A 17,743-nucleotide genomic window follows, 5' to 3' on the forward strand; every position below is an offset into this window, starting at 1 on the left:
TCGTAAATTGAAGTGGTCATAGCTCATCAAGGACGGCAGCGTAATTGAAAGCGACAAGTAACTCTCAGGAGTTAATTGGTCGGGGTTACTACCGTGGAATGCTTACTTTGGCATACCGTTCCAGGAAAGTTTTTCTCCTCTCTCTCACCCACCTCCCACCATCTCTGCGACTATAAACACACTGATACTGTCCCAAATTTGGTCGATTTTCTGCTGAATTTTGTTGCTGGTGAAAATGGCGAAGAAGCGTGTGATGGTGGCTGCCCAGAACATCGACTTGTCCGCCGTCAAATACGAGCAAGAAGAAATCAAAGGTCAGGCAGTTACAAGTTCACAAACACAAATATAACACTCGTATGAATATGGAAAGTAATTGTCATTGACTTTGATGAATTGGGTTTTTGGATTTGTAGCTCCCCATTTGACTGGCTTGGCTTTGAAGCTGTTTGTGTGGATTGTTGAAGCACCGATCATAGGTTCTTTGGTAATCTCATTATTGAAGAAGCAGAACAAGATGACTCAGGTCTGCAAGCTTTTCAAAATTTGTGTTTCTTTATTTTAAATAATTCAATTCCTTGTTGAAATGTATCACTCTGTGTGAGAATTTAGATAGTAATTAGAAGTGGCTGAAAGGGAATTATCTGTTATTACAATTTACAGTTGTTGCGGAATACTGTGATACCAGAGGCACCCATGTTCAAACCTGAATATCCTCCCCAAGGTTCTTCATTTTTATTCTTTCAATTGTCTTTTTTATTTAATTTTTTTTGGGTATGAAATGTTTGTTCTTTTCTACTCTTCTATCTTTTTTTTTTTATTGAAAATGGTTGTGAGGATTACTGACCCAGTGCATGTTATGTGAAAATTAGAACCAGAACCTGGTGTTGTTCCCCTTGATGAAGATGGAAAACCAGAAGACAGAGTTGAAGTGGCCTTGAAATGCCTTCCACAATATGATCCTGCTAGCTGCTGGAATGGGGATTCAACTCCATCTTTCCGGTACTGGAAGATACGCGATTATGCTTATGCTTACCGTTCAAAGATTGCAACCCCATCTGTAGTAAGTTGATCGTTTCTTATGACTCTGCATTTTTAACTGAATTACTTTATATGAGTTTATTTTCTTATTTTTTTATTGAGCTACGAAATTCACAGGTAGCAGAGCATATAATTTCAGTTATCGGGGAATTCAGCAATAAGAAACCCCCACAACCTTTGTTGATTTCTTTCAACCCTGAAGAAGTCAGGAACCAAGCTGCAGCTTCAACAAAGAGGTTTGAGGAAGGTATTAAAAGAAGAATAATGGCCTTTACTGATTGTGTTGACTATGGTAGAGTATTCCAGTGGTCAACTATGATGTTCGTTTGTTTTGGTTGTGTAGGGAATCAATTATCTATCTTAGATGGGATTTTTGTGGCAATCAAGGATGATATAGACTGCTTTCCCCATCCATCTAAGGGTAAATAATTATCACCATTATCTTTAGCAGATAAGTTAAAGAGATGAGCATACTTAGGTTCTCATTCTATGATGGCAGGTGGAACAACATGGATGCATGAGGTGCGCACTGTCAAGAAGGATGCAGTAAGTGTTTCGAGATTGCGTAGTTGTGGTGTGATTTTTGTTGGGAAGGCAAATATGCATGAGATTGGCATGGGTACAACCGGAAACAATTCAAACTATGGGTAAACAATTTTTTCTTAGCAACCATGTTATGGATTTGAACGTGGAGCAGTAAGCATGGACACAATGTGTCTAATATGCCAAGATTATATTTACTCGTCCGTATACCTGTACCTTGATGGTGGACACCGGCTTTGTATGCTGATGCATGCATGGAAAGTATATGCATTGATGTGTTATATGCAGCAGGACCTTAAATAGATTAGTGTTTAGTTGTAGCTTCAATAAAATTAAGAAGAAATGTACATGTTCGTGCTGCGCTTCAGTGAACTTCAATATGTTATTTGGTCAATCAAACTTATCAAAAGCCTCAAGGTACTGAATTTATAACCACATATATCAAGAAGATTTGGTTATCCTTGTTGGGTTTACAATTCCATTTAGCACCTGCGGTTAACACATTGATCTTAGTTGACCTTAATATAAAATTTCTTCTGCTCGATTTTTATGTATGTATTTGTACCTACTTGTTTGTGTAAACCTTCGTACAATGAGGCACATGTTGTATAGTGACTTAGCAACTCAGGCTTTTAACATCAGTATATGTTACTTCAAATGGCTTCCCAAGATACAGGGTTTGTAATGCAATTCATCTGGAACCTGGCTGGTTTAAAGTAATCATAAGTGTATTAAACGATTTTGGAGTTATTTTCTTCTTTCTGGATAAATGTAGATTTCAGACAGACTATTGGTCTTTGTATTGTATACCTGAACGGTCAATCTGTAATATCACTATTTTTTTAATCTCTTGTTTACACTTAATTCCCTAATTGTTTTCCAGTATGGACATCTTTCGATTTTGAATATGATGTATTTGTCCCGTGTGCTTATCCTTGAACTTTGAACTGATAAAGTTTGTTGGTTTACCACTATTCCCAAAAAGCTTAAGTTTTTATGATATGTGCCAACTATTACTGGTTTTTTCTAAGGAAAACTTTATGCACTATTTGCTTCTGCAAAAGAGATAAATACGAATAGCTTTGTTTTTATTTTTTTTCTTTTTTCCTGGTTTCACAATTAGCTTGATTTTCTTACTCGAGTTTTATGTTACTGATTTATTTTCCTCAATTTTGCTTCCTTAGATCAGCGAGAAATCCCCATGCACCAGAAAGGTATACAGGTGGATCTTCTTCAGGCCCTGCAGCAATTGTAGCTTCTGGGCTATGCTCTGCAGCCCTTGGAACTGACGGTGGAGGTTGTGCAAAAGGATTCCTTGAAAGGCTTAGTATTGTTTCTTATTTCACTTTCTACAAATTCTGTATGCTTAACTCAATGTAAAAAGGCAGGTTCAATCCGTATTCCTTCTTCGCTGTGTGGTGTGGTGGGCTTGAAGACAACATATGGACGAACAAATATAGGAGGGTGAGTTCTTTCACTTTTGGATTGAGGTCGAACATTACTTCCGCACTTTATGCTGCAGTTTTCCCTTAGCCTCTATTATGGCCCTCCACAAGTTTAATGTTAAATGAATTCCTACTCTAGTTTATCTTTTAAGACAACATCTTGAGGCAAAACGCATACACCAAGTAATACCATTTTGAATGGATCTACTATGCTAAGCTCATCAAATGCCAATGCAAAAAGATAGAGCTTAATGCCACCACTAGTTCTTGGACTAGCAACTGGCGCCTCGTACACGTATTTGGTACCATTGGCATTTTGAAAAGGGCTGTTTTCCTTTCTAGGACCTACCACATTACTCCCAAGGGAACTCTATCACAATGTCTTTATAAGTCTGACTGTATAAAGATTTGTTTTTCTCTGTTTCCCATTAACAATCTGATTAGGAAAAATAGATTTCAGTGTAGATCTTCCTCATGTGACACCAAATTGAACCATGGACAAGTTTGTCATGTTTTGATATATGCTTAATCTCTCTCCCTCTCTAACTTTTATAATGGAAGCGTATAAGTTTTATCCTATGAAATTAATATGATAACTCATTAAAATTTTGATAATTCCAATTCAATAGACAAGAAACAAGGCATCACACTTGATGTGATTATGGGATATTGTGACATCTATGTCGTACCAAATATTGATTTATTGATTGTCCACTTCTTTTTCGGCACAGGTCATTATGTGATGCAGGGACTGTGGAAATTATTGGACCAATTGCATCTACAGTGGAGGATGTCATGCTAGTGTAAGCAACTCATCCTTGTGACCAGGTTCTCCATTACTCTGGCTGGTGTTTGATTCCAGCCTTCTCATGATGTGTGATAAACTTCTCATATTTGCATGTATTTCTTTTCATTCATAATTGCAGTAGACCAATAGTTTGCTGAATTATTATTCAAGGTTCACAAATTTCAAATTGAAAATGGACTCCTAGAAGTTTATGTTTGTAAGCTGGACTGAAATTGCCAAAGTACTATTCAGATGTCCTGGTTATATTTAACGGTTTAGATTTCATCTGTGATCTATTGAAATGTGAATTGGATAGCAATGTTAGATTGCATAGCATGTGATGATGAGCTGATATGCATATATAAGGTTGGAGTTCCACTGAAAAAGTGAGTAAAATGTTTCTTCTTCAAATTAAGCAAGTAATTTCTGTTGCAGTCTTTAAATAAAGAGCCATATAAGGATATTCAACAGCTCTTTGTTACAAAAAAAAGAGCCTATCACTATTTTATTTCCAGAAAAAATAATAGCTGCAGCTCTTCTTTCCAAGCACAGTCCATCTCGTGCTTGTGCTGTACCTGGCTATCCTACCAGCAGTCGAATGATCTTCATGTAAAAATTACTTGTTCATTTCCTCGAACTGATCTGAGAATCCACGGTAAACATGTTGTTGGCAGAGATTCAAAGTCTGTACCATGTTCTATGCGCCAAGAATGATGAATGCTGGTCTGTGTAGGGGTCCAAATCTGTTAACCAATAACAAATTTATCCAATTTCTAGTGATTGGACCTTCAATCATTTATGTACTTGTTATTTGTTAGTAAACTTCAAGTTCCTGTTATGGATTTTCATAGTTTTCAGTTTTGACTCTTTCATGCCCTCATTTCTTTATTTCAAGCTGTGGAAGGACTTCACTTGTATTGTTTTTGGGGTGTTGGAAATCAACACATGGCATGCATTACTTAAAGACCCAATTATTGTTATTCTCATCTTTGGTGCATTAGCCAAAGACAGTAGTCACCTTTGTATATTACTAATTTGTTCTGACTAAAGCAATAACTTATCAGGTACTCGGCAATTTTGGGCACCTCTCTTGCAGATAGAATTAGTTTGAATCCGGTAACTTTTCTAAGCCAAATTAGTTATTACTTGCGTAAACAATGCACCAAAATAGCTGCATAATTTCCCCTTTATTTTTGTACTATTTTCCTTCTTAAGTCACTTGAATAGAGACCTCATTCTTGACCAATAAATGAAAGTCTATTTACTGGTTGAAAGAAAGCTTGCTGCGTTTAAATATTCAGGTTTGATAGAGGATTTTAAAATGTATTGTCAATAATCAATCCATATTTAAATCTAGTCCTGAATGGAAATTCACTGCTGAGATAATTTGTTCAATGCTTGAACTATGGTATTTGGTAAGACAGGTTTTGGCTTGTTTGATTCAATTTTTATTAGCAGTTTTACATATTTATTCGCAGGTGTGAATTCTCTTAATGTCTTTCAGTACTTGCAATCTTTACAAACTTTTGTTCTTGTTCAAGAGTTGGTTAGGCTTCGCTTTTCTTTCCATATCTGACACCAGTTTCCATTCACTATTTTTTGTAGTCCCCACCTTCTGTGCCAAATTTTTCATTATATGATAGTTTGAATAGTCTGGGATCCTTGCGACTGGGGAAGTATACAGCGGTAATTACCCTTTCTATGGTCGATTCAATTGCTTTAGATATTACATGACATCTTATGAATACACAAACACTCTTCTGCAGTGGTTTAATGATGTATATTCAACTGATATCTCTGATAAGTGTGAGGATGCTCTTAATCTTCTTTCAAAAACTCATGGTTGTGAAGTAAGTCATCATCATTGTCATATACTTGATATTTCTCTTGCAATTCATTCTTGCTTCCTAATTTCGGAAATAACTTCTATTTGATCATATTTTATTGTGACTGAGCTCATCAGACTGCATTTCCATTTATTATAGATGGTAGAAATTGTTATACCCGAGCTCCATGAAATGAGTACTGCTCATCTTGTTTCAATTGGATCTGAGTGTCTCAGTTCGCTAAATCCGTATTGTGAGGATGGGTATGTTTCTTTTTGACTTATCAAGAATTTACTTCAGGGGAGGCAAACTTAGATAATATAAAAAATAAAAGGAAATTGACTCATCATATACACAAAAGCTTTAATATTGATGAAGACATTTTCTGGTCATTATAAGTATAAATGTCAATTATGTGTTTCAAATGTTAAAGTATCACATAATAACTTCAGCCTTAATACAATCAAAATTTCTGTAAGATCTTTAATTTCTTTCATTATTAAAACGTCACTACTAACCACATATCAACAGTAGAAGTTTTAAGTTGATCAAGAATCTACTTCAAAAGTTTCATTTCGAATAAACTTGAATAAGTGAATAATCTTTATTTTTGGAAAACATGCATCAAATGAAATCAATTAAAATTAAATATGTCACATAAGAAGCAATTCAATTTAAATTCGAGTGATAATTTGTTTAGCCTTTGAAGTTTATAGAAAAATCATGTGAAAAAAGAACATATAAGGGCCCCTTTAAAGGGGGGGGGGGGGGGGGGGCAAAAATACATTTTTAAGAGAGAAAAATTGACGATGTAAAAAATATACATTAGACATAGAAAATATAAAAGTTCAAGAAATGGTGTGAGATTCACATACAAAATGGGTACTGGAAATGGAATGGTCCTTTTCTATCAGTATTTATTTCTGTCTGCTCTTTCTTGTATTTGTTTTTCATTTTTCCTTACATTTTTGGTCTGTAGACATGGTGCGAGATTGTCATATGATACACGTACAAGTATGGCCCTATTCCGATCATTTTCTGCGTCTGACTATGTTGCTGCCCAGTGTCTTCGGTGAGGCAAAATGATTACCTGAAAACAATTATATGGCTTGTCTTCAGTACATGTCGATGCACAAGGGAGTCTGTTTTTTTATTTTTTATTTTTTATTTATTGTTTTATTTTTTTGTGATGTTTAGTTATCTCATAAATGTAAATATACATATATTTATGTACACATGTGCAATACCAAGGTAGGGTTAGCAGCGCATTGTTGTTTGATAAAAATGTTTAGTGGGAAAGTGAAATATTAAAAATATATTACCTTGGTGAATCTGTGATCTTATAATTTTCCGTATTTACACTCTAATTTTCATCTAATTTATTTCAGGAGAAGGATTATGTACTATCATATGGAGATCTTCAAGAAGGTTGATGTCATAGTTACCCCCACAACTGGGTATGTAATGGTTACTGATTACAGCACTAATGAGTGCACCTGTGAAAGGATTTTTCCCTGATCTACAACCAATTCATTTAATGGACCAAATTCAGATGAATTACTATATTTAAATTAAAATTTGGTCCAGATAGGTAATTGATTTATATCGAGTTATTTTGACACTGTCAGATATTACAGGTCTGGATCAGCATATCTGATCCTGTCTCGCCCTTATATTCTTATATAGAAAGCTAAAAATTGATGGTGTAACATTCTAAATACCTAAATGATTCTCTTGTTTGTATAAACTATAAAGGCACGTTGATGAGAAAGACCTATTATTCATTACTGATATGCATTGTGGAGACAGAATACAGTGCAAAAACGTATCAGAGGAATTTTCAAAATGATGTTTTCTGTACTTTTCAGTCGGAAAATAAAAAATATTGAAAACAATAATGCATTTTCCTATTTTACTGTGAAAGATATTCTTTTGAAAACTCTACCGAACAGGTCTTAAGCTTTTACAGATATTTTAAGATAGATGTCATCACTAGTCAGTGTTTTTACTCATTTTCTGCCTCTATAGTTAGCATTAGCATTGTTTTTCCTTGAGCAGGTAGTACTTTTTCCGTGAAAAGTTTGAGTTTATATCATGCATTTTTCCTTTATTACAACTGAAATGATATTCTTTTCTTTTGTTGTTAACAGCATGACAGCACCCATAATTCCATTGAGTGCTCTTAAAGATGGGGAGACAGACATGCGGGTTACAGGTATGCTTTTCTACAGTCTGAGTTGCAGCTTGAGAGAAATAATTTTCATTCTTTAATTTCTCTACATGAAGAGTTGTATGGCAATTGCCTGATGAGTATCAAAATGAATGAATTTAAATTGGTTTTCAGCCACACTGATTGGTTGTCATGGCCTCTATCTGCCTCCACGATTTTGTATCCCTGCTATTTGATGTGGTCTTGTTGACCTTTTGTCTTCTACACTCAAAACAAGTCTTGTCATCAATTAACCCCCAAAAAAAAAATTTGAAGTCTTGTCGCCTATGATTATTATTATTATTTTCTTTCGGTTCGTTAGTAGGGAAAGGAAAAAAAGAGATGTGATACACTTTTTGTAATTTTTCAAACTTGCATTGATGCACAGCTTCCTTCATTTCAGGTTATCTTATGCGGTTTGTCATTGCGGGAAATCTTCTCGGACTTCCTGCCATTTCTATACCTGTGAGTAATTTATTTTTTCGTGTATTCATATCTCAAGCGCCATAATTTAGTTATGGTTACTTTGGTGTAACGCTTGGTGTACACAAGTTGAGCAAATTGAACAAACCTCCGTTTTATCCTGTTGTTCTGTCATATGGGAGAGAGAGAGAGTGCCTAAATTTTCAACTTTTAAGGCCTTCTAATCAGACTCTGTGGAAGCCCTACTTCTCTAGTTGAAATTGTGGGTAATTATCACTAATTGTTATAGTATTATATGAAATCCTATCCCAGGAAGTTAACCTTTCATAACCATTTGGCCTTTGATTACTCCTACTCTTGCACACCTATATTCAATTGTCATTCCATATCGAAAAGCCATTTCATGTTAGTAAGTGTTCATTTGAAATTACCAAGATTTCACAGGCAGCATAGATACACTAGGAGCATACACACTAGGATAGGATTCTTTTAACTGATCTCATTAGTTGGGACCTTTTCGGTTTTTGAGTTTATCCATAAGAGAAAGGTATCTTTGGTCCCTTATGGTAACTTGACCTAGTGATTCATTGTGTCATGTTGTTATACTCAAGCCTTGACCTATTTAGGTCAACGACAAAACAAGAATTTCAAATGTTACAATGACCTTCCTCTTACGTCTACTGTTTTTTCTTTTCTTTTGGGCTGATTTTCTACTTTTCTGTACTTGTGTGATATCTGCAGGTTGGCTATGATAAACAAGGACTTCCAATAGGTTTGCAACTGATTGGCCGCCCATGGGGTGAAGCATCAGTTTTGCGTTTGGCTTTGGCAATAGAGGTATCAAATTTTCTGAACTCTTTGAGGGAATGAAGGAAAGAAAATTCTGCAATAGACCTTCAAATGTTTAGGCATTCTGCAAACCGTCTGTAGAAGCAAAGAACAATTTTAATCTGAAGCTTTTCTCATGTTTTTCAGGAACTCTGTGCGAAGTCCAAGAAGAAGCCTGCATCATTCTTTGATGTCCTAAAATCTAACTAAATAGATGCTTTCACTGCTTTCACTGCTTTCACTCTCAAACAGTTTCATGTTTGGAAGACTAAATTATCATATCCTATAATAATTGCTCCCTAGCAGTTTCTTTCAACGTAATGCCTTGCCGGACCTTTTTTATTTTATTTTTATTTTTTTAATATTTATTTTGGTAGAAAGGAGGGAGTTGCCTTCCCGGAAATTATGATAAAGAGAGCACACCCCCTTGGCTAGGAGAAGTTTGAAGCTAGCAATAAGGCTGAATAAAGAATGAAGAGGCTCATAACTGGTAGCTTTCAGATCAACAGCAATTACCAAACCCAAAAAAATAGCAGTTTCTTAATAAAAGGTGTGTTAACAAAAAAAAAACGAAGAATTACCTCCACGTAGTCCCGTGAGAACTGAGTGTTCATTTGTCAAGATATTGCCATGATGTGAGAGGGTCCAGAAAAAGGTTCCAATCTTGGGTTGGGAGACGAGCTTAAATCTTCCACCTAATTGCTTAGGTTGTCTTCAAGGCCTCGATTAGGTATTGCAAGTGCTTTGGAGCACACATTATATTACCAAGTTAGCTTTAGGACCATTTGTCATAAACTATCAGTGAGGATTTTTATTTTATTTTTTATACAAGCGATATTAGGGAAGTGGGGTATCAAACCTAGGACCTTTGATGCATGTATAAATATTTTTAATCACTTGAGCTACAAGCCCTTTGCATTTACAAGGATGTTTGAGATGTCGACATAATATGCTTAAGGAGCTTCTATACACGCACATAGTCGCAAACCCATGCACAAGTTTTAAAAGTATAACATTTACTCAACTAAACCCTAATTTAACTTCAAAACTAATCCATAAGAGCCTCACACATGATGTAGGGTTTTACGGCAAAAGACCTTGGAAGTCTAAGGGTGTGGTTGTCATCATTCGACACCATATTCTATGCGGAGAAAATCCCGCTGTTGTTATGTTGAAGCTCTATATGGTCTCGAGGTGGAGAATTACCAGGTCTGGCTGGGTGATGTAATGGGTTTAGTCCTGCATTTCCTTGAAATAATATCATAGAGAATGGTTTTCAGCGTTTCCTTACTGGAAAATTAAACCTGGATTCCAAAACCTCATACGCATGCTGATTTCCCAATTTGCTCCGACTGCAGAAACCAAAAATTTCACCTGTTTACTCAATACTGACCACGCATTGACAGCCTAGAAGAGTAGCCAACAATGTCTGAAATTCAAATAGTCCATTCACTACAGGTTATTGCTGAGCAACAGGGTTGAAAAACACAAACAAGGGAAGGACTTGCCAAATATGCTGGTGGGAGAGGCCAAGCATAAACTGATGATATAAGGGCATAAGGAGGCAGAGCAAAAGAAGCATGATGTATTTTACAAGTTATTCTCTTTAGCTAATAAAGAGGTCTCATAAAATGCAATCTTGTACTCTTCTTCATGGACAAACAGGACACCACTTTATGCCTATGAATCTCAGAGTCGTCAAACCACAACAGGATGTAGCATGTAATGTGAGAAGAGCCGGATATTCCACGCATGCTACTATTTTATGCATGGACAATATCCAATTTGTTCTCAGCTTCTGGCAGCTTTCTTTCTTTCTTTTTAAACTAAGTTAGACTTTTCTTTCTCAAGGTTCTCACTAGCAACACCACTAGGGAGATCTAGCCCATCAGGAATCTTTCCTGGATAATTAGTTGTTGAGGAATCAGACCCTGTCATACTGGAGAATGAAGAGAGGTCATAAGAATCCTAAACAAACAGAAGGAATCCCTTTTGAAACTAATGAAACAATCATAAGCTCACCTTCTGTCAACAATGACCATGGAGCGAAGCTCGCAATTTGCAAAGCTGCAAGGACAGTAAAGAAGTGATAATGTGATGCTTGATGATGCAGCACTTAAGTCCCTATTTATTTTTAACTTTAGCTAATAAAGTAGGCATGATCCTTTTGAAATATTTACTAAGCTAGTGATTTTTGCATAGAGTGAAAGTCTATATATCACACTTACTGTTTGCACATTTCTTTTTTCGCCAAAGGGTCACAATCATTTAGCAATGCACTTAGTGTGTGAAACAAGAATCCACCATGGGTAACAATTGCTATCTCTTTCTCTTTCCTTGTCGACAACCTGTTAAGTGATGAGAAGAAGGTACCAAACTCATATCAATTCAACTCTTATATTTATGTCTATGGATCTGTCAGAAGTCAGTAAATTTTCATACTTCTCAAAAACTAGGGCTGCTATCTTGACACCCCATAGAAGTTAAATCATACAAGAAAAAGAGTAGTCAAAAAACATTAGGATCTCATGGAGGATGAGATCTTGAAAAGACCTGATAAACTAAAAACCCAAAAGTTTGTGAAGAATAAGACATAACACCAACAATGGAGCATGTGATCCATACAATAAGCTTCTTGCTTCTGAAGGTTACAAGATGAGCTTGATCAAAGCACCTTGTAAACCTTGATAAACTTGATCTGTCATGAAGCTGATAATTATGTAAAGCCCATTCAAAATTTATAAAACACATAGCCCCTTTTAGCAATCATTATTTAATCACTCATATGCAAGAAAACTGCATTATTCTAGTGCAATCTGGAGTTTCAAATTTAGTATGTTAACTGATATTGGTTAAGGCCTAAAAGAATCAATAGAAACCCAAGTTCCAATAATGAAACAGGTACTCACCAGTTCAGGAATTTCAATCCCCTAGCTGCAACTTCCTCTTTCAGCTCCCTGACATTTGCCTTCCACAATATATCCTCATCACTTTCTATCTGTGAAATTAATGGTCATTTTGCATGCAAAGATGACAAGTACCATAAATTAAATTATAACCACTAGTTCTTCCCCCAGTTATTGTTAACTATCCAACTACTTGCCAGTGAAAAATCAACCGCAGGAAATAGAAACTGATAATCGCTGATGCTCCTCCTGTTATCACAGGGATGAACTCCCTGCAACCAGAAATTTACAAAACACATTTAAAGCCCTGAGCGTCAATATAACAGCAAAGACTATGTATTCTTTGAACTTTTTTTCTTTTAATATGAGAGAAAAAGTAAAAGAAATAATGCAACAACTAATAAGCACCAAGTTCAGTATGATTGCAACAACTGATAAGCACCAAGTTCAGTATGATTTCAAACGATTTCTCATTTCACGCATAGAAATAAATGAATGAGGTTCTTTTCCATTTCTTCTAATCAAGATCAATATGAAAATTCTGTCATTCAAAAGTACTTGGAAAACACAAGCCAAGTCAAGCAATGTTACATCACAAGAATTAAACTACCAAGGCACAAATGAAATAATTTACTCTCTTCCGTATATATTGAAGATAGCCACTAGGTTAATAATTTTCACCAATGGATGTTTATCAATGCCCCACAATAAGTTGCAAATGATTCACTCACTTTCAGTTAAAATCATGATTAACTGCAAAGAAGACAACATTTTGGTTTCTAAAAGACATACCAAATGTTCTCGACAGAGTTCTATTGCAATGATGGGCGGGCAGTTAAGACTTGAAATTGAAGGACGCTCACTATATCCGGCATTTGCCACCATTAGTGGCAATATATCCATTCTGTCTGTGTAGCCCTCACCTCCAAATACTCCAACAGCCGTTTGTAGAGCCCTAAAAAGTCAAAGCACTTTTAAGTAAAGCTTAGTAGCATCTAAACCATAGAATGTTTTCCAGGAAGGAGGCATCTTCATATATATGTAGCATTTCTGTTAAGTAAAACAACTGGTTATTTAGTTCGTTGTAAACATACAACTGGTTATAGCCATGTCATCATTTTTAACTTGATTGTTATATCAAAAAGAAAATTTCTAATGGACCAACCAAATTCAATAACAATAACTCAAAAGCATAAACTATTTGGCCACTGAGACAAGTGTTTATATTTCTTTTCCTTCTAATATCTTGGAAGACCAATAAAATAGTATATAAAAAAATTTCATATATCAAATTAAAACAGAAGGATAATTTAAGATTGTCTCAAAATCATATCATCTAATCATCTATTTAGATGCCCAATTACACACAGATAGTTGTCAGCTTGTACCTAGAACGTTTGGAGTTTCCGTCAGTGACTATCAGTATTCAATTTTCAACTATTCATGCCAAGAAAGACTCTAATACCCATGTCCCGAATACACCAAATGACTCTAAAAAGAAATAGATCTTTATACAATTTTAAAAGTTTTTCCATGTGCTTAGCAAACCTCTAACAAAGAAAGAAAAATCTATTGAGAAAATAACTAACAATTTGATTTCCAAATGACCCCTCTAGGTACCACATTTACAACTCCAAAATAACACTTCTTCGAAGAAGATTCTTACGTACAACCCAACCCTTAGTTTCATCTCCTCTCAAGCTCCTTCCTTATGTAAAGGCACCTTAGTCTAACTAACCAGAATAGGCCTTTTCTGTTGCTCAGTTTGTTTCAATGAGAAAGATTCACAAAATGGGTCTTTCTCTATAATTCTGCATCTTGTGCTGAACCTTTCAAGTGAAAAATACAAAAATAAATTTAAGAATCTCTGTTCAAGAAAAGCACTATCCAGCAAACAAAAGACAGAGAGCAGGGCCAAATTCTAGAATTATGGCTTGATTACCTTAGCAAAGGAGATGTAATGACTAACTCAATCCTCTTGGAAAGCCCAGATTCATGAACATGCTTACGCAAATTATCAACCTGTACCCATAGCAACAAAAAATTTCATTACCATTATTGCTCTCATGACAATGTTATTTTATCTGTAGAAGGAAAATATTTGTTACAGGCCTTTCTTCTTTTTCCTTTCTGTTTTTCTAACACAGTATCTATATAAGAACAATTTAATGCCTTCTTCCCACCTGCTGCCAGCCTAGTGGAGTAAGATGCGCATCAAAATATTCAGGTTTCATTAATTTTTTGTAGTTCTTAGCTCCCTCTACATTGTGGATTCCTTGTCCATGCCTCACCTGAATGCAAGGATTTGTAAGACCACAATGCGATGATTTGAGAGAAAAATCCAAGAAATAGGACAATCTTGAATGTCCTTCAAACCAAAGAAAAATAGCATCTTCAAATCTACAACAAAATGTATGCAAATCCAAAATAAAAGTTGGTACCAACCAGGTGAATAGTTTTGCATCGGTGCAGCGGAAACAAACTCGGACTTGAACCACTGTCCATATCTGCAGCTTAGCCAATAAAAGATACATTAACATTAAAAGGAAAAAAAAAAAGATGATCATAAGAGTACAAGAAAAACAAGGAAGCGAGTATTTGGTGAAAATTATAACTTAAGTATATAACCACAGTTCAAGATTTAAAGCTTCACATGTTAAAGAGATATAATAATCAGCCATTAAGTATCAATTCTAAAAACACGACACGTTAATGTTTCGAAATCATTATTTTCTGCAGAACCCAAATATCCATATATTACTGTTTCAAATTCATCATTTTTGTTTGAAAAGCTAGCGAAGGCTTGGGGAAAAATATTGTAGTCAGCAGGATGCATTCATGACTCTGACATAGCCTTCCTAGGAGAATAAATTATCTGTAATGGAAGCCGGACACAATTCAAGCTGAATCGACGGACACATAAATTTTAACACATTTTCTATTTTTGGCTCCCAGCATTCATATCCTTTTTTTTTTTTTGGTCTGACTGCATTCACTTCTTTGTTTTACTCTTATTGGCTTACTTCTCAAATCCCTCTGTTCTGAAGCCTACCACATCCAAAGCATTGCTTCCTATCATGGATTTCAACCAACAAAAGGAAGAAAAGAACAAAAAATATTAAGAAATTCAACCCAGTTAGTTAAAATCAGAAAGAGTTCAGGGAAGGGTCACCATTCCCAAATGCTATGTTCCAAAGCCAAAATCTTTAATGCCCGTGCCAGCATTATCGTACAATTAAACCATAACACACGACATGACATGACTTTAGAAATCAAGCAAGGATTCTACCATCCAAATTCATAAATCAAGGGAATATGATGAAAATTAAATCATATAAATCCAAAAAAAAATGCGCCAAGTCAGTAATCTGCGAAAGTAAAACAAACCCATGTCGAATAAACTCACCAGAAACATCTACAAATTAAGAAATTGAAATATTTGAGATGGAAGAGTTTACCAGGGTTAGACAGAGAGGATAAGCAAAAGGGTGGACAGTGGGGGAAGAGAGGATGTTAAAGAAGAGTCTTGTGATGGTGATATATATAGGAGTGGCTGAATGGGATTTGACAATTCCGCTAGTACTATGGCCAATGATATGTTGTTGGCTCAACTGGAAATGAAATGAGAGAGACTGGCGGACTGTCTGTTTCTGGGCTATGGACCTACAAATTGCTTGTCTGCATTTTCAGTCCATGTAATCTGTGACTACTGGTTGGAGAGTTGTGGTGGTTCACTTCAGAATCAGATAGACGGTATAATGCCACAAGATTTATAGCCAGTGTTTGATTCACTTTACCTTGGGGAATATTTATCTAAAACTAATTTTATATAGGGGACTTATTTCAATTGGCATAGAGTTTCTATTATTTACTGCCTTTCTTCCATACTAGCCCTCTGGCACACGAGTGGTTGGTTTTTCTTTTTTAATATAAATATTTTGTTTTTAAATATTAGTAATTCAGTTTAAATTTAAAAAAGAGAAATTATGTGTAGTTGTGTCCTAAGAAAAAAGGACTCATGATCTATTTTTTTATTTTAAATATTTTCAAATATTTACCATATTATCCTCGTTTAATAAATATGTTCATTTGTTAATATTTTCTTTAAGGAATGGAATTTTTGGTATTTTGAACATTTTTACCATACTTTGCCTTTCTCTTTATATCTATAGATGAAAATATGTAAATACTCCTGATACGGAAAGGTTGGTTTTAGAATCAAATCGAGTCGAACATTTGTCCAATTGGGGGTATTTTGGAAGAGATGAGTTCAACTCTAAAAGTGGCTCATGATTGTATGATCCGCAAAGGTGGTTACGTCAAATGTGAATGGCATTTTGAAGGACATGACTTCGACTTTGAAACTAACATTTTCGGGTGTGGGACAAAAAATTCCCAATGTCTTAAAAGGGCCTTTGTATCTTGAAATCAAGAAAAAGAAAAAGCTAGTTGAGTCAATGCACATTGGTGTGGTGTGAGTCAAGTTGTCTCCCATGTCAAAGTCAGACTTAAAATACAAATGCGAGAGAGTGAGGTTCTTGGTTATAGAAAGAGTTACCTTCTTCATTCAGTGGAAATTGGCTTTTATAGAGTCTATGGGTGATTGGCTTCTCGTCGTCCTGGTCTACATGGCATGTGCCTATTGAGTCTGCCGAGACCCATTATTTCGCGTTCATGTCAATTAGCTGTCTAACTTTAAACTGTGGAATAGTTAATGGGTTCAAATGTGTTGGGCCAATATGTGGTCCAATTTCTCTGTTGAAGTTCAAACGATGTCTTCCACTTCTAATCAATGTGTCATTAGTTGTTTATTCATTTCCCACGTCTCTCCAAGGGCAATTTTTTTGTTGTTGCCAAAAGTCACTTTTGGTCTCCACAGTTTGGCATTTCAACCACTTTGACCGTGTAGTTTCAATTCCGTCAATTTTGCCATTGTAGTTTCATATTTGTAGCAATTAAAGGATAAGTTAATATTTTTGTCAATTTCTTTGATGGTGTAAGGTGCAATTTTGTCAACCCAAAACCTTTGAACTTAAAAACTTGTCTGAAACTCACCCCATTTCATATTAGGGCTCAAAATTTATCCACTAATCTCCCAATTTTTAAAGAACCCGAAACCCAAATGGCAAATTTTAAGCCCTAATATGAAATAAGAAGAGTTTCAGACCAACTTTCACGCTCAAGGGTTTTTGGTTGACGAAATTATACTTTGCACATTCAAAGAAATTAATGGAAATACTAATTTGTCCTGGAATTGTTGCAAATACGAAACTACATGGTTAAAATTGATGGAATTGAAACTACAGGGTCAAAAGTAATTGAAGTGCTAAACTACAGAGACCAAAAGTGACTCTTAGCCTTCTTCTTTTTTTTCTTTTTTTTTTAATGGATGGGTCTGGGGTGCTACATATGGCTTCGATGGTACGAGTTTGGATCAAATTCATTAGAGGAGGTGGGTGGGCAATACGCTAGGGGAGGAGGGTGGTCGACACTTGTGGTTGGTTATAGGTGTGATAGCCATACTCTCCTTTCAATATCAATTACCCTCATTTTATTTTAAAATTTTTAAATCTTACTTTAAATAATAATTTTAAACATTTAAAATTTTTTTAACAATTATACAATTATGTATATATTTAAATCCACATGAAACTATTTCATTGGATATGTGGGCTCTATGTGTGTGCCACATCAACACACTTACATAACCTCATGGTAGGGACTACTTGTGAGCACGT

At 35.4% G+C, this 17,743-nt stretch overlaps 2 protein-coding genes across 7 annotated transcripts; one reads left to right on the forward strand and one right to left on the reverse strand.

The window, feature by feature from the left end:
• Nucleotides 1–9,415, forward strand: FAAH (fatty acid amide hydrolase). The gene is made up of 20 exons (XM_021978969.2): nt 1–314; nt 414–523; nt 661–721; nt 870–1,060; nt 1,156–1,285; nt 1,382–1,459; nt 1,538–1,685; nt 2,766–2,878; nt 2,970–3,045; nt 3,758–3,829; nt 4,878–4,929; nt 5,419–5,499; nt 5,580–5,663; nt 5,799–5,902; nt 6,619–6,711; nt 7,028–7,096; nt 7,790–7,854; nt 8,252–8,313; nt 9,013–9,108; nt 9,247–9,415. The coding sequence occupies exons 1-20, from the start codon at nt 236–238 to the stop codon at nt 9,307–9,309; spliced, it is 1,827 nt and encodes a 608-aa protein (XP_021834661.1). The 5' UTR covers nt 1–235; the 3' UTR covers nt 9,310–9,415.
• A 1,036-nt stretch (nt 9,416–10,451) lies between these two features.
• On the reverse strand, nt 10,452–15,775 carry LOC110774435 (Phosphoglycerate mutase family protein). 6 transcript variants are annotated; one of them, XM_021978973.2, is made up of 10 exons: nt 15,464–15,774; nt 14,451–14,518; nt 14,189–14,296; nt 13,948–14,027; nt 12,798–12,960; nt 12,203–12,277; nt 12,009–12,097; nt 11,328–11,447; nt 11,122–11,166; nt 10,452–11,038 (listed from the first exon to the last, which is right to left on the reverse strand). In XM_021978973.2, exons 2-10 carry the CDS (start codon nt 14,508–14,510, stop codon nt 10,921–10,923), a joined length of 858 nt encoding a protein of 285 aa, XP_021834665.1. In that variant the 5' UTR covers nt 14,511–14,518; nt 15,464–15,774; the 3' UTR covers nt 10,452–10,920. The 6 variants fall into 6 exon arrangements, with proteins under 6 accessions (XP_021834665.1, XP_021834664.1, XP_021834663.1 ...); XM_021978972.2 differs by having other exon boundaries at nt 14,451–14,512; nt 15,412–15,774; XM_021978971.2 differs by having other exon boundaries at nt 14,451–14,512; nt 15,464–15,773.
• Between the last annotated feature and the right edge of the window lie 1,968 nt (nt 15,776–17,743).

This window comes from Prunus avium, chromosome 8 (genome assembly GCF_965620075.1).
Source record: "Prunus avium chromosome 8, drPruAviu1.hap1.1, whole genome shotgun sequence".
Taxonomy (NCBI): domain Eukaryota; kingdom Viridiplantae; phylum Streptophyta; class Magnoliopsida; order Rosales; family Rosaceae; genus Prunus; species Prunus avium.